The sequence below is a fragment of the Schistocerca cancellata genome, chromosome 9 (assembly GCF_023864275.1).
Source record: "Schistocerca cancellata isolate TAMUIC-IGC-003103 chromosome 9, iqSchCanc2.1, whole genome shotgun sequence".
Classification (NCBI taxonomy): Eukaryota; Metazoa; Arthropoda; class Insecta; order Orthoptera; family Acrididae; genus Schistocerca; species Schistocerca cancellata.
The window spans coordinates 188925679-188950680 of record NC_064634.1 but is presented as its reverse complement, the minus strand read 5'-3'; the positions used below and the strand labels follow the sequence as shown (position 1 = coordinate 188950680).

General features: G+C 38.1%; 1 protein-coding gene and 1 non-coding gene across 2 annotated transcripts in view; both read right to left on the bottom strand.

Moving 5' to 3' along the window:
- Nucleotides 1–9947, bottom strand: part of LOC126100637 (deoxyribose-phosphate aldolase) — a 161128-nt gene extending 151181 nt beyond the window's left edge. The window contains exon 1 of the mRNA XM_049911266.1: nt 9692–9947. Within this exon, the coding sequence (XP_049767223.1) occupies nt 9692–9836 (145 nt within the window). The 5' untranslated portion in view covers nt 9837–9947. The remainder of the gene's footprint in view (nt 1–9691) is intronic.
- Trnas-uga (transfer RNA serine (anticodon UGA)) lies at nt 8026–8100 on the bottom strand. The gene has a single exon. It is a non-coding gene; the product is annotated as a tRNA-Ser (tRNA).
- Nucleotides 9948–25002: the final 15055 nt, after the last annotated feature.

Sequence of the window (25002 nt, the reverse complement as noted above, 5' to 3'; positions counted from 1 at the left end):
TGAGCCCAAGTAGTTTTTGTAAGCAGTGCGCTTCAAGTTAAGTGTTAAACAGTACAGCACATTAATGTTGAAGAAAACCATGTAGTGGTCTTGGGCTGACTGGTACAATGTTGCCTAGGTTAGAATTAAGCAAAGCTTGTTATGTCAACAAAAGTATATTAACCCTGCTATGTGAATGATTTTAGCGAAACAATGTATGCTTCAAATGATGCTTTGGGAGCCTGCTTATGTCAGCAGTGGTTGGGCAACAGAAAACTAAGTGCTTATGTGATTGGATTTGTTAGGGCGAGGCAGTATACACTTGTGAAAGAGTGCATTCAGTTGTAGAACAGGAGGCATTTGTAAGTGTCTGAGCATTTAAGAAATTTCATTACCAGCTGGCCAGTCATCATTCTAGTTTCTTTACTGACCACTTACTTCCCTGATGTTATTTTCTACATGCTCAAGTGAATTGGCTGGCTTTGTTGTTTCACTTATATAGTTTTGAAATTTTACATATAAACCGTTGCCAAAATGCAATCATAGATCTGCTGTTAAGATAATCAAAGGAACTTTATGCAAATATCAAAGCTGGCAGAGACTTTCCAACGAAAAAAGATAGATAAAATTGGTTTGCTTGTAAGAGTGTGGCACAGCGTGGTTAGAAATGACATAACGGCTAAGAAATTAGCAATCAAGAAATAATCAACATGCATTATTTCCTTGAAGATGGAGTACTGTTTTTCAGCAGAACAGTAAATAATACTGAATGGAATTACAAGCAGAAGATGGTCACTGAATAAGACAGAAGTGATTTCTGGTATTCCCTAAGATGGTGTTACTGGCCTTCTACTATTCCTTACCCATATAAATGATATATGATACAATCTGAGCAGCTATCTTAGGTTATTTGCAGATGATGCTGTCATTTATCTTCTAGTAAAGTCATTATAGTATCAAAACAAATTGCAAACAGATCTAGGAAAGATATCTGTATGGTGCAAAAATTGGCAAATGACCCTAAATAATGAAAAGTGTGAGGTCATTCACATGAGTGCTAAAAGGCATTCGCTAAACTTCGTTTACACGATAAGTCAGTCAAATCGAAAGGTTGTAAATTCAAGTAATATCTAGGAATTACAATTACGAACAACTTAAATTGGAAAAAACACATACAAAATGTTGTGAGGAAGTTGAACAAAAGAGTGAATTTTATTGGAAGAAAACTTAGAAAGATTCGACAGATCTACTAAAGAGACAGGCTACATTACACTTCTCCATACCCTTTCAGAGTACTGCTGTGCGGTGTGGAATCCTTACCAGACAGGATTAACAGAGTACAACAAGAAAGTTCAAGAAGATCAGCACCTTTTGTATTATGAAGGAACAGGGGACAGAGTGTAACTGACATGATACAGGATTTGGGGTGGACATCTTTAAAACAAAGGCATTTTTCGTTGTGGCTGAATCTTCTCACAAAATTTCCATCACCATCTTAATCCTCTGAATGCGAAAATATTTTGTTGGTGCCAACCTACATAGGAAGAAATGATCATCATAATAAAATACGAGAAATCAGAGCTTGCATGCAAAGATACAGGTGTTCATTTTTTCTGTGCACTGTTTGAGATTGGAATAATAGAGAATTATTGTGAAGGTGGTTCAATGAACCCTCTGCCAGGCACTTGGTTGTGATTTGCAGAGTATCAATATAGATGTAGAAGTGAATGAAGAAACACTGGTTTGGTGCAGATTTCATGTGGGATCTTTTTAACATGGAAGATGCAAAATCCATCTATGACTTCAGTGTTCTGTCAAAATCAAAAATTATTTGTAAAGAAACATTAGTGGTGCCCTGATTAGGATGTTGAAGAATGGATATTGGAAGTCACTAATTGAGATGAGAGAGTGAAATGGACTGAATTTTGGTTATATTCCGAAAGTACAGGTTACAGATGGATCACCTAAGGTGGTATAGAGGATGAGTGCCAGGTGGTCAAATAAAATAAAGAAATAGGAAGTGTGGGAGGAATCCATTCACATTTGTGGTATATGGTAGTCTGTCCTGTAGAACAGAGTCAGAGACTGGTGACCTAAGCTATCCAGTCTGTTGAAAAGTAAAAGCTGTCTGCTCTGTAAGAAGACTCAAGCACAAGAACGTGTGTACCTGCCCTCTGCAATCCATGATGCAGCCAGCAACTGCACACATAACATGTTTCTTATTGGTTGCCTGGATGGCTTGTATAGCTAGGTTTACCACTAAAGGAGGAAAGGGTGGTGTGATACTGCTGAAACAACTCATAATAGGCACTGCACAGATATAAGAAGTGGAGCTGGGAAAGTGTTTGAAAGGTGTGGCTGATAATTCAAAATAAAATTTTGTATAATAATCCTAAATATGTTCAGACAGTATTCTTGACAATATTCTGTCTCAAAACATGGATAGTTATCTATTTAGTATTCTTAAGGTAGACTACTTTGGTAACTAAATGATAAGCATGTTTCAATAGTATATGCAAAGTATAGCTTTTTATGGTATTAATATGAATACAGATGGCAATTTTTGATTCAATGGCATGAAAATACACCCCCATATGATTAAACCCAACAAGCTATGAAATAAAGCAAGAAAATACACACAAAAATAATTTATCCATGCACCCTTGGTTTGAAACCAAATATCTGAAAAAGAAAAACTAAGCAGAAAGGTTACAAAAATCCTGCTGGCTGTCAACAAAAATGCTACATCAATACCCCTTGCATTGGAGAAACGGGGCATAAACTTTTAAGGAGGCTTATTCAACTGTGATGTCTTCTATAACACTTTGTTTGTTTAAAAACTTCACATCTGTTCCCATAATGGATTACTTCGATTAGTTGCATGATTTCTATTTTTTGTGTCAATTGGCACAACTGAAGGTGAACTAAATGCATTTCTCAGGGTCAATATATGACTAGATGAATGTGGAAAACCTCCCAAAACAATCCTCAAATTGACTGATGAAATTAACTTTTAGCAGCTTAGGGCTGCACCAAGGTAATCTCCTTCTCTGCAGTTTGTCATATTATTGTGCAGTATGAAAATGTCTACTCTACCAGGCACAGTTATTTCTGTGGCAGCTTACACATGTCATATGAAAATGATGTTTTCTTTTTTGCTACTGATGTGTTTAGAATCAAGTATAGATGTACAAAACCTTCAACATTGCACGACTGTGTTCTCACAGGTGTACTACCACAGCTCTGTCATGGTAGACTGAACATAGGCTCAGCAAGTCATCATTGGTTTTAATTTTCCACAGCCAAGTGGTAAACTAATCTTGTGATTATGCTGTGCATCAGGTGGAAGAGGCATGCTTAAGATGACTGGGGAGAGCTGACTAGCATTATACTGCTGTCATGTTTGTGTGTTGGGCATTGGCAACAATAACCTTGCCCATGGTATTAGACCAGCTCCTATGGGCAGCTTGGTAATGGATGAACATATAGCATTCATAAAAAGACTGAATACTCTATTTTGGGCACAGTTCAGAACCCAACAAAAACGCAAAAACAAGTTGAGAATGGGAACATTAAATGTAATAACCTTGACAGGAAAGACTGAAGAGATTGGATACATGATGGAGAGGAGAAAGATTCATATCCTTGGATTGAGTGAGACCGCGTGGAAGGGAAAAAACTCTAAATTACTGAGAGGTGGGTACAAATTATACTGGCAGGGTCACAACAGAGAGGCAAAAAATGGAATGGGATTTGTGTTTCACAAAGACATTGACTCAGTTACTGATATGTGCTTTGTTAAGTGAAAGGGTAATTAGAGCAAGAGTGAACTTTAAAAAGAATAGTTTTGCTGTACTCCAAGTGTACGCACCTCAGCAAGGGTGCAGTGAGGAAGAAAAAACAAAAGTCCTTGAAGAACTGGAAGACCAAGAAAGAGAAGATAATATTATGATAATTGGGGATCTGAATGCTCAGATTGGCATGGATAGAAACGGCTATGAGGTGGTGATGGGCCCTTTAGGATACGGAAGACGAAATGTTGAAGATGAAGAAATTCTAAATCTGTGCATAAGGAATCATCTGTTAGTGAAGAATACATTCTTCAAGAAACAAGATAGCCATAAGATTATTAGATATGGCCGGGGTGGCAAATCTAAGACAGTTATAGACTATATATTAACAGACAAATTAATTGGAGGAAAAGTAAGGGACTCTAAAGTCATACGAAGTGAATATGTGGACAGTGACCACAGGTAACTAGTAGCTGATCTAAATTACAAGAGGAAGAGTTTGAATGCTGTATAAAGAATGCCAAAAATTAAGGAGTGGAAGTTGAAAGAAGTTTCCAAAATCTAGTAGCACAAAAATTGCCACAAACTGAAAGCAGTAGCGTAGAGGAAGGGTGGAACCTATTTAAAACATCAGTAGTTACCAGTGCTGTGCAGATATGCAGCAAAACAAAGAGTAAAGTGAAAGACAAAGAAACTAGTTGGTGGAATGATATGATAAAAGACGCAATTAAAAAAATGTAATATGGCAAAGAAAAACATGGAGTTTGAAAAAAGAAATCAGAACCAGGGGCTCGTGCCAAAAGATGAACACAAGGTGACAACAGTGGAGAAGGATTAGTGACAAAAGAAACTCTAAGCAAAGAGAATTGTGAAAGAAAAAAAGGAGAAAAGTTGGGAAATATTCACCCAGAAACTAGAGTAGGATAGCAAAGGGAACCAAAATCTACTATATGGGTTATTGAAAAGTAAAAGATCTGATGGAGAAGACATAAAAGCGATTGAATCAAAGGATTGGCATATTATCAGGGGCATGGAAGGTATCAGAGAAGAGATGAAGAATTATTTTGAAATCTTACTGAATGGGGAAGGTTCACAAGAAAGTGACACCAAAGTCACTGAATTAGAGGAGGAGCAGGATCCAATCTCTTGGTTAGAAACTGAGAATTCCGTGAGACAGATGAAAAGTGGGAAGGCGGCTGGTGTAGATGAGCTGACAGTGGATATGATTAAAGCCACAGGAATCCATGGAATACAATGGTTACAGTGGGTGCTGGGGGTTATATGGAAAGAAAACAAAGTGCCAGATGAATGGAAAAAAGGAATTATAATACTACTCTTCAAGAAAGGTAGTAGAAAGAAGTGCACCAACTGCTGAAGAATCACACTGTTATCACACTGCCTTAAGAAAATGGAAAAGGTCATAGATTGTGGAAAATTCTAGAACAGCAATTAGAGGAACAGCAGCATGGGTTCAGAAGTAATAGGGTAACAATAGATCTCATTTTCTCCCTCCATCAGTTAATGGAGAAGTATTAGAAAAAAAGAAAGGACTTGCTAGTAGTATTCGTGCATTTGTAACAAGCATATGACAGTGTATCATGGGATAAAATATGGGAACGCTTGAGAAACAATGTTCCTGATTCATTAATTAAAAAAGTCCAGATGCTGTACAATGGTTGTGTTAGCAGTGTATAAGTAGGAGTCTTCATTACACTTATGGACACAATCATAAAAGAAATCAAGGAAGAAGAAAATGAAGATCTCAAAGCTTTTGTTTTTGCTGATGACATCGCCATTTGGGGAGAGACGGAAATGGAAATTCAAAGGAGACTAGATTACTGGAACACAACATTATAAAAAGTCAAGTTAACTGAGAGTAGGAACAAGACAGTGGCAATGAAGATGAGCAGGACACCCACACCTTGTAACATCATGCTGGAGGGGGAGAAGGTTGAATACGTGAAAAGCTTCAATTACCTGGGTAGCATCACATCACATTATGGAAGTTCCAAGCTAGAAGTCTTAAACAGAATAACAAAAGGATCTAGCTTCTTCCACCAGGTACAAAATCTAACCTTGGACAAGGAAGTCCCTCTAAGAGCCAAACAGACCATGTATAAAACTTATCTCCTGCTGATCATGATGTATAGTCTAGAGGCCTGTGTCATAAATAAGAGACAATAAAGTCAAATCCAAGCATGTGAAATGAAGTTCCTTAGGTCAGCTCTACCAAAACCTAGGAGAGACAGAGTCAGGACTAATTATGTAACGAGATACCTGTAGGTGACATTGACTATAGAGGAGAGGATGAGCACTTTGAGATTGGTGTGGTTTGGTCATGTGAAGCAAATACACCCGACTCCAACTCCACACCAGTATTTGGAGATGGAGGTGCCAGGAAGACCAATTGGGTAGCCTGAAAAGAGATGGACAGACCAGGTTAAGGAAGATCTCAAGAGGAAAGGAATAACATGGGATGTAGTGGAGAGGGAAAAGCTATACCAGGACAGAAATCAATGGAGTCACCAAGTTCCTACCCAGCTCACTGGGAGGAAACCCTGATGACAGCAACAACAACAAGAGAGAGATGGGGAGAAGTCAAGCTATGAGGACATGCTGCAAGTCATACCTAGATAGCTCACTCGGTTAAGAGTATTGCCCGAATAAATCTAGTCCCCAGTTTCGAGTTCCAATTTGGCACACAAATTTAATCTGCCAGGAAGTTTCACAACAGTGCACATTTCACAGCCTGCTGAGTGTAAACTCTTTCTGTCAGTTACACTATCACATAATAATCGTCAACAGGAGTGAAACGGAAAAATTTCTGGATATTCATACATTGTTTTCCATTTAGGTGGAAACTCAATCTGGCTCAGAATAAGCACTATTTTGACTTTGAAAAAAAGGGGGGGGGGGGATTCTGAATTTTTAAAATGGGGACTTAATGTTGTTTAAAAGTTATTCATCCCAAATGAGTGTTAGATGCAATAAAACCTGGGAGTTTTTGTACATTGGTCCTTCTAGTATCATCTGGATTTAGACTTCAAGAAGGTGCTTGCAGAGTCATAACAAAACAGACAGTATTAAGCATAATTTACATACCAAGTTGTTTCATTACTGAATAAAACATACTGTACACAATGCTTTCGATTAGCTGAGCTATTTATGTATGCCTCAGTCCTTTGTGTGGTATCCACATGGTGAAGGACAGTGGGACTGTTACATACCAGTATTTTACTATGTACACTGGTGTAGTCATTTGCCTTACTAAGAAACTCTTTGGTTTTTAATGTGAGATCTTGGAATGTTGCTTCTTTTGCATTTGAGGTTATTTTACATAACTATGTAGTCAACGTCTTTGCTAGTACAGAAATATAAGTGTAATAGGCAAACGTCTACTGATAGTGCTATGAAAGACATGTTAACAGATACCAGTTGTGATGTACCAAAGCTAAGCAATACATACTAAAATAAATTTGTATTTACTGTAAAAAGTTAGAAAAAGACAGTGTTACTTATTTTAAGCTTTTCACAACACAATGAATAATAAATGAAAATTTGGGATGAATAGTCATGCAAACTCAATTTTTTTCAGATATTTTACCCATGTATTTTATTGCCATTCACTCTGCGGATAGCCAGAAGACAGGTCCTTCAAATGTCACTGTAAAAGCTGGAGTTTGCATGACTGCATGCCCCACATTTCAAGGATTAAATACGAAGCTTTTAATTCTTGGCATCGCCACCAAGAAAGGGAAAGGATGAAGAATGTCAGTTCATAAATTTCTCCAACTAAGACATCAAAATATTGAAATATTTTTCTGACATATGATTTTTACCTAGTTGATTCCACTAATCTACGAGCAAATGCTGCAAAGGCATAACAGTCATATTGAATCTGCTCAACAGCTGCTGAAAAGCAAGCTTCATATATTCCAATATATATATAAAGGACACAATCATAGAATAATAGTTTACTACAGTAGACCCAAGTGCCAGAACAGAAATGATTTTTCTCAGTAATGTGTAGTCAACACAGAATGAACAGCCTCCTATTTTGCTGTCACATTAAGATAAAAAATCGACTGCAATGAGAGAATGATAAATATTTTAATGGAGACTTCAAAACTTTGTGAAGGCAGAGCAGTATTAAAGGTTACTAACTGAACTGAAGGAGAATTAATATTCCAGAATGAGATTTTCACTCTGCAGCGGAGTGTGTGCTGATATGAAACTTTCCTGGCAGATAAAAACTGTGCCGGACCGAGACTCGAACTCGGGACCTTTGCCTTTCACGGGCAAGTGCTCTACCAACTGAGCTACCCAAGCACGACTCACGCCCCGTCCTCACAGCTTTACTTCTGCCAGTACCTCATCTCCTACCTTCCAAACTTCACAGAAGCTCTCCTGCGAAACTTGCAGAACTACAGAACTAGCACTCCTGAAAGAAAGGATATTGCGGAGACATGGCTTAGCCACAGCCTGGGGGATGTTACCAGAATGAGATTTTCAATCTGCAGCGGAGTGTGCGCTGATATGAAACTTTCCTGGCAGATTAAAACTGTGTGCCGGACCAAGACTCGAACTCGAGACCTTTGCCTTTCACGGGCAAGTGCTCTACCAACTGAGCTACCCAAGCAAGACTCACGCCCCGTCCTCACAGCTTTACTTCTGCCAGTACCTCGTCTCCTACCTTCCAAACTTAACAGAAGCTTAATATTAGTTTTCCTTTGTTGTGTAATAATGCTAATCTATCCTTTAAGCAAAAAGTCATAGGACAAACGCTCTTAAATTTTCAGCTGAAAATTGCTATTTCAGCTGTGAAAGATTCCAATTTATTACAAGGAAGAAAGATTAGGTTTCAATGTTATGTAGATTAGAAGGCCATTAGAGATGGATCAAAAGTCAGTCAATAGGAGATGGTAAAAAAAAAATGACTGCGAACTTCTCAAAGGGGCTGTCCCTGAATTTACTGTAAGTGATTTATAGTAATAATGTAAAATTAAAATTTAGTTGGTCAGACAGCAACTGGAACAGTTTCATATAAAAAAATCAAATTACAATAATACCGTTGATGTTTTAGTGTTCATTAGATTTTAGAAAGTAATCAATATTTATTTTTTATTTTTATACTTCACTTACAATTAAATTAAAAAATGTAGAACTGAGGCAGGATACTAAATGGTGTTAGAAAGTTTTTAAATATCAACGAAACTGCTGAATATTCTCGGGACAAATATATCAGGAATAGTGAAATACATGTGGACTACTGAGACACTGCTGGGACAACTGTCTCCTGATACTGAAGATTAAACAGTGAGAAACAGACAAATAGAAAGCAATGACAGAAGTATAGTCAGTCTGAATGTTTGTTTGAACACAACAATGTTTCAATATTCTTGGCCGCATAGGTGTTTTAAACGATGTTATTGGAAATAAAACATTGCATTTTAATTACATGCGTAACATTAACATGAACTGACTATTTTTAAAAAGCTATTATTCTATATAGACGCTATGACTGTTCAAATAAGGATAAAATTATATTGTCTCCACTTGTGGGGAGCTGAAATTACACCCAATGCTGGCTCACACACACACACACACACACACACACACACACACAAGGGCAAAAAACATACACACCCGAGTGAGGACTCTTACATCCGACGGGGGGGTTGCCGCGCGAACCGCGGCAATGCGCCCAATACCGAGCGGGGGAACAGGATTATTTCCACGTCATACTGTAAGACTATAATTTCTTTTTTCGAATGTAATCATATTCATTTTTTATTTAAGGGGCTTAATTATACTTCGATCAAATACAGTGGAGTTATGATTATTTAGTAATGTTCCAGGATAGACCTATCATATCTTATCACAGCCTTATCATTAAGCCACAATAAAATTGTTCTGCTCACCTAAGTGACAACCAAGATTTGGGGCATCTCCAATCATTGAGAAAGGTAGAAGAAACGCGTTTCTTTCCTCCCATTCTGATCTTAAGTTATCTAGTCCACTGTGCCCCAACGAATCCATATCGCGTACACGGCAAACGTTTGACATAAGGCCCGTCCACACGGAACGATCTGTCTGCGCAAATGTCTGCGCACATCACATCTGCGCAGACAGATCGTTGCGTGTGGACCTTCGACCATGGTCGAAGGTGTGACAGGCGTCTAAAGCTAGCGAAATGAGGGATGCTCAACTACCGGACCTACCGATAGATGGCTCTACCAGCTGATTACTGTCGTCTGTATTGCCCGCCCTATTCGAATTTGCCAAGAAGTTTCTCTCGGTCTGTACGGTGTATAAGGAATTAAGGATTATCGAAATGGTGATTTCTTGTTCCGCTTTCAACTGTACGAAACGATGGAGTAAGGAAAGTGACTTACCATTTCACAGGTAATAGGACTACCGATACAATACGATAACAATACAGACTTAGTGCGTTTGCTAATTCGATGTTTTTGAACAGCTTTCCTCTGAAGTACGCAGAGCCGCTAAAGAAGTGGATTACTTCCATGAAGTGGAAAGATTTTAATCCTACGTCTTGCAGTTTTCTTTGCGGAAACCTTTTCCGGCAAGGTGATTACGTAGTGAGCCCTGGAACATGGAAGAAACGTTTCAGACCCGAAGCAGTGCCATCAGTTTTTGACTTTCCGGCACATTTGATGCCACCAAATAAACAGCCACGACGACATGTTGTTAGGATTTTGTGTGACAACTATGCTTCTCCATTTGAGGTAGCTAATGAATTTCCTTGCTATGTGTATGCTTTTTGACTTTTGTGAATTTATTTCGTACGGACACAAATGGGCTACATAGGTCTAAGCAGTGTTGTAATACAGGTCCATATTTTTGTTTTTAGCGTTCTGTCCTGGAATCCGTGCTCGATTTGCCCACTGCAGAAGCTACTGATTGCGTGGAGAATGTTGTCAATGAGAATTCTTCTGTGGAAAGCATGTCCCATTTATCCAATGCAGAAGCTGCGAATTGTGTCGAAAACGTTTGTATAAGGATGTTTTCACATCCCCAAAGTTTTCTTATAATATTTTTTCATCAAGCCTTGAGTTATTTCAATCATATATAACGAAATTATTTGTTTATTTCAGAGTGCAGTTGGTTCTTAAGTAATTGATTGTGGTATACAGTCGAAAGCAGAAATGGAAGACAAGGCGACCGAAACTTGCAATTTTTTCTCAGACAGTGTGCATGAATTAAAACGTAAACTGAAGTGCGCCCGTGAAAAACTTCGAAGAAGAGAGAAGAAAGTGTTTTGCAAGGATGACATCATAAGTTCATTGAAGGAGAAGGGGCATCTTCCTGAGAAGTTACATAACTTCCTTAATCATCAGAAAGGAACACAAGTGGAATTAGTGTGCAATTTAGTGAACAACTCTCTCTCGTCAAAGGGTAATAGATACACAACAAATGTGAAAATGTTTGCGATGACTGTGAACTTTTATTCACCAGAAGCATATGAATACCTGCAAAAATTAATGCCTCTGCCCCATAAATCATTAATTTCCAAATGGGTGGCAAGTATAGACTGTGAACCTGGCTTCTTAAAAGATGTTTTTAAATACATTGATTTGAACCCAATTGTAAGGGAGCAGTTCCGCGATTCATGTCTAATTGTAGACAGTATGGCAATTGGGAAGCAAGTACTTTGGGACCAAGGAACTAAGCAATACACAGGTTTTTTAGACTTTAGTAGGGAAGTGCCTCAGTCAAAAGAAGTAATAGAGGCATCTTAGGCTCTGGTTTCCATGCTTGTCTCTATTAAAGGCAAATTTAAATGCCCGATTGCATAGTTCTTTATCAACGGTGTACAGGCAAATAATCAGGCCACATTGATAAAATCTGCTTTAGAGAGGCTGCATAGTTCTGGCATTAGGGTTTGGTGTATTACATGTGATGGCTGCAAGGTAAATATAAGCACTTTACGTTCACTTGGCTGTACTTTAAATTTTTCCAAGGGTGATTTTAAAAGCTACTTTCCTCATCCTGTGGAAAAATACAATGTTTATTGTATCTTGGACATGTGTCATATGATTAAGTTTGCCAGAAATGCTCTAGCAGAAGTATCTGCTATTGACTCTCCAACTGGCATTTCATTCAGCAATTGAACAAGGTACAACAAAAAGGTATGACATTCGCCAACAAACTATCAGGACAACATATAAGTTATGTAAATAGAAAAATGACTGTTTCATTAGCTCCACAGACTTTTGAGTTCTAGTGTGGCAGATAGTATAAAGTTTTTGAGGAGGGTTGGTGATTCAAATTTTAAAGGAAGTGAAGCAACAGTAGAATTCTTGTATAATATTGATAGGGTTTTTGATATTCTGAACTCCAGAAATCCATTAGGTAAAGGGTATAAGAGCCCCCTGAGGGATGACAACAAATCTTATTGGCTTGCTATTTTCACACACACTGAAAATTATATCAAAAGCTTAAAAATCATTGGTGTTCCGTCACTGCTCCATGCAAGAAATACTTTTGCTTTTGGGATAATTTTCAATATGCAATCAGGCACATAGCTCTGGAGAGTATGCTTTGTGTTGAATCTCCTCTGAAGTATTTTCTAACATATAAACTATCACAAGACCACATAGAGCTTTTTTTTTCCTGCATTCGGTCCAGAGGTGTTTGGAACAATACAAATGCATACCAGTTCAAATGTGCCATGAGAAAGTTGCTCTTGGGTAACAGTGTCACTGCAATGAATGGGAATTGCTCAAATTTTAATGTGTGTTGTTTGCCACCTGTTTATGATTTTTATGCAAGAAAGCATGTAGTAAAAAGTGATGAAAGTGCTGCAGAAAATGAAGTAGAGAAGTGGTGTGCACCTCTTGATGATAAGTTGATGATTAAGTTCTCATTTTACAAGCAAAACATACTGTATTATATTGCAGGGTATGTGTCATTGCGCCTTTCAAGGCAGATCACACGCAAAGACTGTCTTCACATACTGAAGCCACCAGTAGTTAAATCTGCATTAGAATGTGATTCTCTCTATGCTTTTCCCAATATGGCCAATAAAAATGCATTTGTAAATTTTGTTAACTGGGGAAAACTGGTTAAAACAAGTGACTGTGTGTACTCTGTTGTAGAATACTCAGAAACTGTTTCAGATGTTTCTGATTGCTCGGGATATGCAACAGAAATATGTACAGGCCAAGATTTTGCATTGTGTTAAAAATAAATTTGTAGATTACCCATTTCCTGCTCTTGGTCATGATTACCATTGTGAAATTAGGATTGAGGAACTTACATGAGGCTCAACTTGTTTGTAAGATTGCATCCCTATACTCCTGCATACGCTTAAAAACATATGGAAAAAAAGCAGCTGAGAAAATTTTAAACAACAAATCAAGTATAAGGCAGAATTTAAATAAACTCATATTGTTTAATCATGTATAGTGCTAAAATTGTAAAATATTATGTAATGGGACATTCTATGCAGATGGGTGTGACATTTTGGCAGATTTTTTAGAACTATTTTGTCCATAGGTTTGTTGTTGTGTAATGATGAACTTCAAAAGATGAATCACATTGAAGTAAAATTAACTCTTTATGTCCTGTGTAGATATTGTAACAAAATTATAATTGTTTATTATACAAGCTTATATTAGGATGTTTGGTGTTACAAAATATGCACTTGCATTAAAAACAGGTGATTTGTGTGAAATTAATGAAAAAAAAATGTTCTGAGACGTATTTGACAGATGGCTTTAAGTGTGACAAAATGTTTCCCTCAATAGCTATGTCAACTTGAATTTTTCACTGTAAGAAAACAGTTTAATCACAGGATGGGTGTGATCTAATGGAGTATGCAGTGGCCCTATGTTTCAAACAGTAATGTTTGTGGATACTCTGCAACATAAGAGCAATAAAATTGTTACTCTGTTAATTCTTGTTTTAATACTTCCTAGAACGAACACAATGTGCCAATTGATCGCAAGCATTCTTATTACTTTAGAACCTAATTTTCTGAATTTTGTCTTTATTCTGCTAGGATGTCTTTCTATTATATTTTGCTGTGTTGAGGAAGGGGGGGGGGGGGGGGGGGAAGAATGCAAATATCTTTCTAGCACTACAAAGTACAGAATATAGTGATTACAGGTACACTTGGAAATCTAGGACATTTCAGTATTCGTGTTACATGCCTAATTTTCATCAACATTTACCTTAATTATACAGTTACACTTTTTGCTGATTTGAACTGTGTACTATATGTTAAAAAGATTTTGTCTGGTCATAGTAATAAAAGCATTTCATTTTGTTAGTTCATATGTCCCATACGGAGCTGAAATTATGAAGTTATGATGACAAAGGAAGGAAATAACATTAAGGAATCTTACTTCACAGAAATTGTGCAAAAATGGTTACACTCTTTGCTAGTTAACTTTAACATAAACCATTTAGTTTTCCATTAAGAGTGAAAGCACTTGCACGAGTCACGTAAAGAACAAAGCTTCCCATATGGAACTAAAGTATTTTATGTTTGTGTTATTGCAGACCCAAAGTACTGTGATCTTCATATTTCTATTTAAAAAAAGTTTGTAACTCAAATTCACAGACATTTTGGAATCTGTACATACATGTGTGTAGAATGGTACTTTTCATGTGCCATGTGGAACCTTTAATTTTCTGGTTTAAATATAATTTATTTCATGAATTACCTTTAATACCAACACTGTCTGAATGCATTATTTACCATTTAGAAGAAGAAATATTAGTGTACAGAATAACAAACCTCATGAAAAATGTGAGAGATTGTTCTGTACATAACTTGGAATGGCTCTTTATCAATTACAGGTAAAAAGAAGGCATCTATTAAATGTTCAAAGAAGCCAGTCAGTACCTCTTCATTCGCCATAGAGGTGATAAAGTAATAAAACAATTTACTTTTTTCAGAATTTCTGCTAAGTATTAAAAGTGTGAAGACCTATTCAATTAGTATTTGCTTTACCAATAACCTGTAGTACAAGCACACCTTTAAGCAGGTAATTATGGGAGTTAAGAGTTACGTTAAAATTAAAGATACTGACTTATTACTTGCTCACAAAGCATTGTAGTTGCTGTACAGTTTATGCTGTATGTGGTGTACCCAATATGATTCCTGGAGGACATAATATGCTGTTATCCTATGGGAGTGCACTGGTACCACACCTATTGAAAGTATATTTTGCTGTGGAATAGTTGTATCAGATGTCTGTACCAGAAAACAAATCTTCACTGTGACACCCTCACATTCTTGGTATGCTATTAGCTATTATTACAGGAATACTCTTCACATGGAGGAGGAAGCATAGTGAGACTTTCTTTTTCATCATTTCCAACATTGTACACAACTTTTTTGCACTTTTGTTATCACATTTTTCCCTTGATAATGGAGAAGAGAGAGGGGGGAAAAAAATTAAGTGAGCTTTCATAGAAACTGAAAACTCTACTTGCGTCATTTGTTATTTTCAAAATGTTACTCTCTTTCCAAATACTGTTCTATTTCTTTTTGAATTTCTCAGGTTATTACATATTATTTTTGTACATTGTTCACCAATAATTCTGTTGTTACCGGATAGTTTGTAATGTGGCACTACCTTTGTGCAACTGGTATTGGCTAGTGTACTTTTGCACATAAGAAAATCGACTGGACTAGAATGTCCTGTCAGTATAGGACAAATTCAGACAATATGGAACTTTTTACACTAAATTTGCAATATGTCACCCTTGTCTCACACAGATTGTAGCAGCCATTGGGATGTCTGTCTGGCCAGCTTCTGCAGCTTTCACTAAAATTCCAAGGTTGTAATTCAAAGTGTAATTAATTTTGCTCACTGACATGTTTTAAATTCAATTTTAAAATAAAACCATTGTACCAGTCATTGTTTGGGTGTCAGACTGGAAAATTACAGTTTTAAGACACCCCAGCCTTAAAATTAACAGCTGTGATCGAGGTTATTTTCAACAATTTCCTTCACTTCCTACATCATCATGGATCAGTCCAATATAATATTATTACTAGACTTAACTTCCAAATGATACAAGTCATGCATTTAAGAGGAGCCTTAACGTTGGCCTTTGTGTTTGTCTCATTTAAATGTATTTCTTGTCTCGTATCAAAGACTGAAGCACTGTTAAAAACTGGTGCTCCTACCTTATCACTCAGTTAAAATACAACGTGTCATGTACAGGCGTTAATAAAATCATGGCATTTAAATTTCTGATCAAAGAGAGAGCCAAATTCGTAAGTGCATGTTGCAATTACAGTGTCAACATATATGCAGATCGGTAATGCATCACTTCAGATAACGAAAAAAAATTATGATTTTTTTCCGTTTATACGAAGTAATACTTTAATAGTTCAGTTGTAATTTCTGTTGTCAGTAAAGATACCCCTAAGCGAACGATGTCAACTTTTTTTCAAGAGACGTCTTCACTGTTTTCCACACTTGACTTTCCGAATTATACCTGTAGTTAACAGCTTTGGCAAGTAAGGTAATTTGTTGACCTCCATTGAATCTTAAATAGTGTTTTAAAACGGGCAAATAAGTAAAGCACTCGTAAAATTAATAGTAAACAATTTATAAGTCAGCTTGTCAAACTTTCAAAACACACTCGAATTTAGGAATTTCATAGCAGAACTGTCACTGTTTTTTCTCGCTAGATTAGAAACACTTCATTATGTTGATGTGTAGATATCTAGGACATCCAATATAAAATACTTATGAGGGCGCAGAACGAAAAACATTTTCATCCGTGTTTTGACACTTCGCTTTTTGTCAAATTCAGATATGGCGGACACTCAATGATACGATCTCTTGACCGGCACGCGCTAGAGCCATCTATCGGTAAGCCTGGTAGTTGAGCATCCCTCATTTCGCTAGCTTTAGACGCCTGTGAAGGACAGGTGTGGACAGAAGATTTGCACCAACCTGAGGTGTGTGCAAACCTGGAAGTTGGAGTTGGAGGTTTGAGCGAAACCTCTCAAATCTGTGGGTTCAAACCGCATCTGCGCAGACAAGTTGGAGCATGTGGACAGGAGATCGCTGCAAATCTGGCGCGAAACAGCTGTTTGCTCAGTCTAGCATTGAAATGACTGATACTCGTCAGTGTTCTCGAGAGTTTGTAAGTGAATTCCTTGAAATATATAGAAACCACCCATGTTTGTAGAAGATTAAAAGTAAATAATATAGTAACCGAGACAAAAAGACAGCACCATTCAATGCTCTAATTGAAAAATTGCGGGCAGTTGACGCCTCGGCAAACAGAGAAACGGTAATAAAAAAAAAAAAATTCGTTACCAACTGGCGAAATTACTTGCAGATGGATGTCGAAACTTACAATTATCTGTTAAAGCTTGTAACCCCTCATATTATGAGAAAAAAAGTATTTGTATGAGAAGGGGAATTTCTCCTCATAAACGGCTGGCGTAACATTAAGATTCCTAGCAACAGGAAGGAGCTACAAGGATTTGGAATTTTCAACTGCAATATCGAAACAAGCGTTGAGTAAAATAGTACCCAACACATGTGAAGCTATTTACGCTGTCCTGAAGGATGAGTGCATGAAGGCAAGTCAAGTAAATTAAGTCTGTCAGCGAACCGATCACCGAAAAGAGTTATCCAAAGTTCAGAAATCTAGAAGACCTGGTGTAAGAGTAGATCAAGTATACCAGCCAACGTTATGGTATTTTGATGCGCTTGGCTTTCTTAGTGATCAAGAAACGCCAAGACCAAGCAGGAGTACAATTGAAGATGAAATTGGAGTGTCAATGTGCCAGGAAATGGAACACGAGGTAATGTAAAACAAAACAGGTTCGCCCTGCAACTCTCACAGTAAATGTACGTGAGAAAACTGCTTTCGCTTTAGTAGCCGCTGTCTACAGCATTTTGACCGCCTTCTCTGTTTCCTGCGGTTGGTCTGAATGTTTTTTGCAACACAAGTTGCGAACACAGACCACAACAGAACTTCCTCCATTTCTATATTTCAAAATAACTGAATTAAGTTTTTGACGTTTACGGGGAGCGTAGTCGCTTGCCACTGATATTTCTTTTCTGCACCGACAGATGGCGGGCGAGTAGTAGATTGGGGTTTGCGGCGATCTTTTGCATGTACAGACATCTGCGCCAATGTCTGCGCAGACAGATCGTTGCGTGTGGACCGGGCTATAGAATGAGTATCGATTCTCTGATGCATTAGATATTTGCGCATGTCGTATTGTAAATAAGCATACTAACTTTGCTGGCGCCAGTGTAATATATCTTTAGCAGACATACGATCCACTATTTCATTTAGGTATTATGTGCTACTGAGTTACAGCTATAGCGAGATCTCAAACACAATCTTTCTTATGCCATTAAAGTCTGGCGACCCATTGCGAATTAACGACACCGAAACGCCGATCTTCATGCACATTTGTTACGTCAGTTGCGCGCAAAGTGGTACGGACTATTGTTTCCTCCTACAAAATTCAAATTTAATTTACATACTCCTGCAGATATGAAGGGTAAACTAGATACGCTGCAGTTATCATTTACTGTCTGAAAATATTTATTGTACACACCTCAAAAATTTATCGAACTACTGTCTGTGTCACTATGAAATAGTCAATAAAATATGCAGATTCAGAAATCATCAAGTTTCAAACCACACAAAGAATTCCAAATACGAAATAAGGAAGTGTGGAAACACCATTACATTTCATATAGGTAGTTATACTAGGGAACGACGGAAGTGATGACTGGAGGTGCAAGTTTAGATGGTCCTTCCCTGACCTTTCCTACACATTTCCCTCCTGGGTGGCCTCACTGTGCACAGTTCGGAAGCCTTCGGCCGGCGCGAGCCTACCCAGCAGACTATGCCATGAAACAATATTGTCTGAAACATGTAAGAACAATACATTAAGGCGCCCATTTGAAAATTATATAATAATCTAAATCGTCAGACAGCACATTGGATAAATATTTTATAGCCAGAAACGCGCTATGACTTTTTTTTTAAATATACAGGTTGCAAAACTATACGTCAGGAAATTTTTCACAAGATACTTTAGTGTAACAGTAGCGATCCCAAAGTTAATATATTCTTGTGTGATTCAGCCAAATAGAATATTACTGTCCAACTGTTGCATTATAAATCCATTTCAGTTTTGATTAGTGAACATTTAAGCATTCCGTAGCTCTGCATTTTAGTTCTAAGCTCATATTAGAAAGTATGAAAATGTATTTTCATCTCCACAAGTAACACCAATACACAAGCCAGCGTAGATTTTTGGGGGATATAGAAGAAAGAGGAGAGGACTGCTTTGTGGAGGGAAATGAACAAGAAACACAACGATCAGTGTTATTTCCTGCTGTTTCATTGTCTTGCTCTGAACACTCATTATCGAAGTAGTCATTTGAAGCAGTGACAGAGCTTTCGACTAAATTTTGTCAGATACTTTCGTTCAGAAAGTCATTTCTATCTTACAGATTTTCAGTGTAATGTGTGCACTTGGGTCAGTCTACCACCGTGACATGATCGAAGGTTACCTCAAGGAAATTCTGAATATCTTCCATTCCGAATGTGCAATTTCTGCGTGTTGCCCATACATTTTCTATTGGGTTGTATGGGCAGCGATAAGAGTGGCAACCTCATAACCTTGTGGCACATTTCTGTTGCTCAGTTGTAAAGTTAAAATTGATTTTAAAGATGCTTGTGGAACCTGACTTCTTCCAACATCTCCACTTTCTTATAGCAGCCCGAAATACTTTTCTCTTCAGCCACTGTGCGTTACCTACCTTTTCCCTGTATCTGAACTATAAATTTGCTTCTTTTTTTATTGAATGACAACAGGTATTATCCATGACGATCATACAGTCGCATTCTAAAACCACATAATAAATTATAAATCTAAAAACCAATTTTGAATAGATCACATTTCATTTCTTCATTATAATCGCTGGATTACCAGAATGTAAATATTAGATTTGCACTTTTGATGATTCCATATTTAGATGATCCTGAATGACAAGCAGTAAATTTGCCTCCTTTGCCAATCACTACACACAAAAAGCCTTTTGAATTCTGGCAGATGTGCTGTCTGGCGTGATTTTGACAAATCCAGGTCTTATCGAGATAAATCGTAGGGTAATGATGATTTTCTTTCCTGATGTTATATATTTTTCACTGAAAAGATACCCTAGCTGTTACACTATCGAATCTCTCCAATAGAATGCATCTTTTATAGTTGCATTTTCTGTATAGTACCTGAATTCCAAAGAACTCAGAATTCTTCCATTCAAATGGTGGCCCTCTGTGAAAGCAGTCTTGTCATGAAAAGTGTCTTCAACCTTTTGCCTCATAGGATACTCAATACAGTTCTGTCAACAACATTTAACACGAAATTGTCCAAATCAGTGGCAGGTCTTCTGACACTAAGCATAATGCTGCCGCTAATTTTGGGCATTATTCAGTAAGAAGCAGCTCCCTTGCAGCTATATGTAAAGCAAGTAGGCAGAAGCAGAGTTGCTGACAAGCAAATCTGTTTGTACACCACAAGCTGGCTGGGCTGAGGCTGCACATTTGTGGTGACACCGCAGAAAGGCTCTGCAACTATGGAATGGCCTGCGGAGTATTTACACACCATTGAGACATGAAGGTAGTAATCTGTATGTCCAGAAAAGCATCAGTACAACAACCCTAATATTAATCACGAAAAACACCCTCTGATTCTCAGACAGTTATGTGCAGTCTGACAGCAGTCTCTGCAACATTGGGTCCACACAAGTCTGCATCACGATATGGGCCAGCCAGCGGTTGACAATGGTGTGGCAGCCATCTCCACCAGACCAGTTCACAGTTCTAAGCCAGCACCTTTGGACTTTGAGCGATGATGGAAGAGCCATCTGCAGGCTCCATGGTAGCAACCGAACTTTTGCTTTGGAGGGCAGTTCATTGCAGGGCAGCACTGTCATCATTTATCTGCTCCAGGTCGAGTTCCCAATCTGGTAGCGACGGACGTCTACAAGTATCCAGTGGATTTTCACAATGATGGCTCATCTCACTCAGGACCACATAGTGCTCTCTGAGGCATACACTGCTGAGTGGAGTAAGCAGTGTCAGGACACAGACACCAAATGGCCATCATGCTGCCACGACCTTCCAACGTCAATGGCACATGCAGTGTGTAAAATTTTAGATGGCAGACCTCTCCCCAGTCCTGAATCGGTAGAAGTGGGTAAACGTCGGGAGGCTTCGGTAGGCACACAGTTTAGACTACTGCCAACATTGCGTAGCTATCTGTGTTGTACAAGGTAGCCATTGTCGTCTGCTTCGTCATTGTTTTGCGCTGTACTGTTCTGCGTGTTTTTATTGTGCAGTTCTGCTAAACATTATCAAAATGAGTGAAGAAGCAGTTGCTGGCCCATCTCGGGAGTCGCCAACAGTCCCTACCGGTAGGCCTACGGTTAGAAGAAGCCTTTCGTCTGCTTTCGTGTAAACATGACGCGCAAATTATAGTGCCAGCACTGCAACTGGTAGGTGTGCCTTGTCCCCCCCCCCCAAAAGGGTCCACTCCCCTCCCCTCGCCAGCCAATGCTTGCTTCCTCCTCTCCCCGCACTCCCCTCACAACTCTGCCATCTTACAGTTAACACACTGTACAATAGACCACATGCCTACAAGGGGAGCATCTGGGGTCATAGCAGCACTTCAACATTGTAGTTAAAAACTAAATAAAATCTGTTATACATTGCAGTGGGGTATCTTTGACAAACACCACTGCCTCCACAACTAGCCACAGGTCCAAAGTATTTTGGTATCGGTGGACCTCATCAGTCAATTGGTGCCAGCACAGTCGACCTCCATGCAGCACGGCATTACAACAGCAGCTTGCAGTTTCGTCAGACGGATAATGGGCAGACTGTCGAATTCTGTAGTTGTTTTCCTTGTTTTATGTGTGGAGAGGATAGAATATAAGCAAGTGATGCACAGGGATTTGAGGGCTACGTTTGTGCAGACAGGGGAATTGTCTGATTTTTTGCAATAACATTGTAATATAAAGGAGCATTATTTACAACCCATAAGATGTGGTCAATGTAATTTTCCAGGAACTTTGAACAGAGTCAGCGCAGTAGTTTGCGTTAATAGTCATTGGATCTAGCAGGTGACTAATCAGTGTACAGAGTCAAGATGGATGAATTTAAGGCATAAGATGTGAGTGTGTGTTGTGATATATGGCCTGTTATGAATGATTATGTATTCCTTAGTGTGCACTGGATATTAATATTCTGCAATGAAAGAGTCCCAGATGCAGGTTGCTACTAGTTCAGAAGCAGTTCAAGAAATGGTAAATGAAATGGCGCAATTGAGAGCAGAGCATACAGATTTGCATAACAGTTTGCAGCTAGGCGCGAATTACCTGAGCAACCTATTCCTTTATTACATTCAACCAAAGACTGTTTGAACATGCAGTTCTCTGGAAAGTCGACTGATGACTTAATATCTTTTTTGAATGACCCGCAATTGTCAACTAGCACTGGGGTGGTCACAGGACTAGTTATTACAGGTGACTAAGTTACTGTTGCTAGGGGAAACCAACACATATGTCAGATGTACAGTGGGATTAAGAGATACGGGGTCATTTGATGGATTCGAAAATTAGGCCTGCTACAAAAGTGCACAAAGCAAAACAGTGCAACTTTGTTTCCTGCGCATTTGGGTAGTCTGTCAAAGAAGCATAATGAATTGGTAGAGAATTTTGTGGACAGAATATGGAAAAAGTATGTGCTGATGTAGGAATTAGGGGACAGTAACCAAGGTAAATAGAGTCATATTCCATGATGCAGGACACATGGCACTGGAGGCATTTTTAAGGGGCTTGCCGCCTGATATGTCAAGAAGAATGACAACAGGTACCACAAAGGACTTACACTGTGCAGTAATGGGACTCAGGGATAAGAGAGCTGCTAGTGTGTGCTGTTATAGATGTGGGAGGACAGAACATGTACAGAGTCAATATCGCCAACCTCAGTGTGTTAGATGTGGTGTGGTTGGCCATCTTCTATGTGGCTGTAGAAAAGGTAAGGGGAAGCAGGGGACGATTAAGTAGGTATTTGTTGCAAAAGGAAATCCTAGGTCTGCTGCACAGAGTATGGATGCAGAGGCATAATGTAGTATAGTGGGAATATTGAAGGACAGGAAACACAAGTTTTTATTGGACATAATGGGTCAGAGAAGATTAAGAAGATTAAACCCTCCATGCTATAATTTACATTACACTGGAGATAGTGATGTGGAAGCACTACACTTACACAACTGTTTAACAACAGTAGATTTTCAGTTTGGGGTACAGCATTTTAGTCAATGCGTAGAAGTCATGCCCTGGGTAAGAAATAGTTACTGCATGATCTTAGGATAGACTTTATGATAACGCAGTATGCCAAAACGTGTGTGATATGTAGTTGAATTTATGGGAACAATATTCCAGCTAGGGGAGACGGTTACCAGTGGGGCATAGCTGCAAGGCGCATCAATCTGCAGTGGTGAACCACTTGAACTGTGGTCAACAACGCTGAGGATTAATTCACATGTTATTTATTGAGCCTCAAGGCACTAGAAAGTTGGTCTGGGTAAATGTAGTACCAGAATGGCCTGTTAATGCATTGTGCTTTGTAGAACTACTTGCAGAAAATGATGTATTAGACACACCACATTGCTTTATAAGAAGCATTGCACACATGAGGGATGAGTTGGATGGAAAAGTAGTGTCCAAAAATCAAGACAACTTCGGCGCCAATAGAGTAGAGCTCTTCAGAGGAATGTTGGCAGCTAATTTGGAAGTCTTGGATGACACTGATATGGAGTCAGTCAGTGTGCACTGGGGTAGTGCAGAAACCACCAGTAAAACTGCATTGCATAGGATGGTGGAGAATCTTTGAGGTACAGGTAGATTGAGTATGGAAAAATCATTGTTTCAATTTGAGGATTTGTTTTTTTCTTGGAAGGGTTTTACAAGCAACACCTGTAACATAGCGCTGTGATTTCTACAGGAACTGAGTCATTCCCAGATAGCACAGTAAGCCGGTTTCAAACTTGTTTCCAGATGTAAAGTTCAAGTATATAAGCTTGATCAAAGGTGGAATATTCAGGCCTGTTACTTGGATTCAAGCTTGAAACAAACATCAAAGTTGGCAGAGTTCAAGCTATATTTCAAGCTTGACTTATCAAGTTTGGCTCCAGCTGTATCTACACACATGGAATACAGCCTGGTATTTACAGCTTGTTTTAAGCTATATAATTATTAATCTGAATTTATTGAACCTAATTAATTAAATAAATATCAGAATGGAAATGGTGTGAAAAAATTATCAAGACATTTATGTTTAAAATTTTTTGTTTTCAAAGTGTTTAAAATTGTTTTATTTCATAATTTAATTATTCTGACACCCCTCTGGCCCCAGCACACAGACCAGAGCAGGATCAAATTTCGCTGACTTCTGCTGGTATAATGATCCTGTAACAGGTAAAAGAAAATGTTAGCCACACCTAAACATAACAAATATAAAAAGTTGAAACTGATCAACATAAATATGAAAAGTAATGTTACGCTTATTATGAATATGCTTAACTATTGTCAAGCATGAGTCACAAGAAATTTTGTGTCCATCACCACAGAAAGAATTAACAGCTTCAACAAAATCTCTCAAGACTGATGGTGTAATAACAGACTGCAACTCTGATTTTACTGTTGCCCCAACTTTAAGACTTCTTTGACTTGAATTTTTTGAGCATGTTTACTTTGTGCAAGAGTGTCATACTAACGGGAAGAAATTTCATATTACCACAATTGAAGAGCAGTCAAAGCTATGTAAATATAAAAGACTGACACCTATGTAGAGACTGGTTCTTGATGTACTTTTTCCCGTTCACCATGTCATTACTATTTGTATTCACAAAGAAACTTTTCGCACTTCACGATTATTCATTCATGGTGTGACACACACGAGTACTTACAAGTAAACAAATGTAATAGAGCGATATATATAAAAAGACGAGATTTTAAAAATGACATTAAGTTTTAATTTATTGGTGCCACGTACTAGAGAGCTAGTTTAAAATGATCTCTTTTTGCTGAACAACTTGTAATATGTATTCTTAGCTGGTAATCCATTTCACTTTCATCCAGGCTCAATTTTTCTACGTAAAAGAATATGATATTTCTTTATGTTACGTAATAGTATT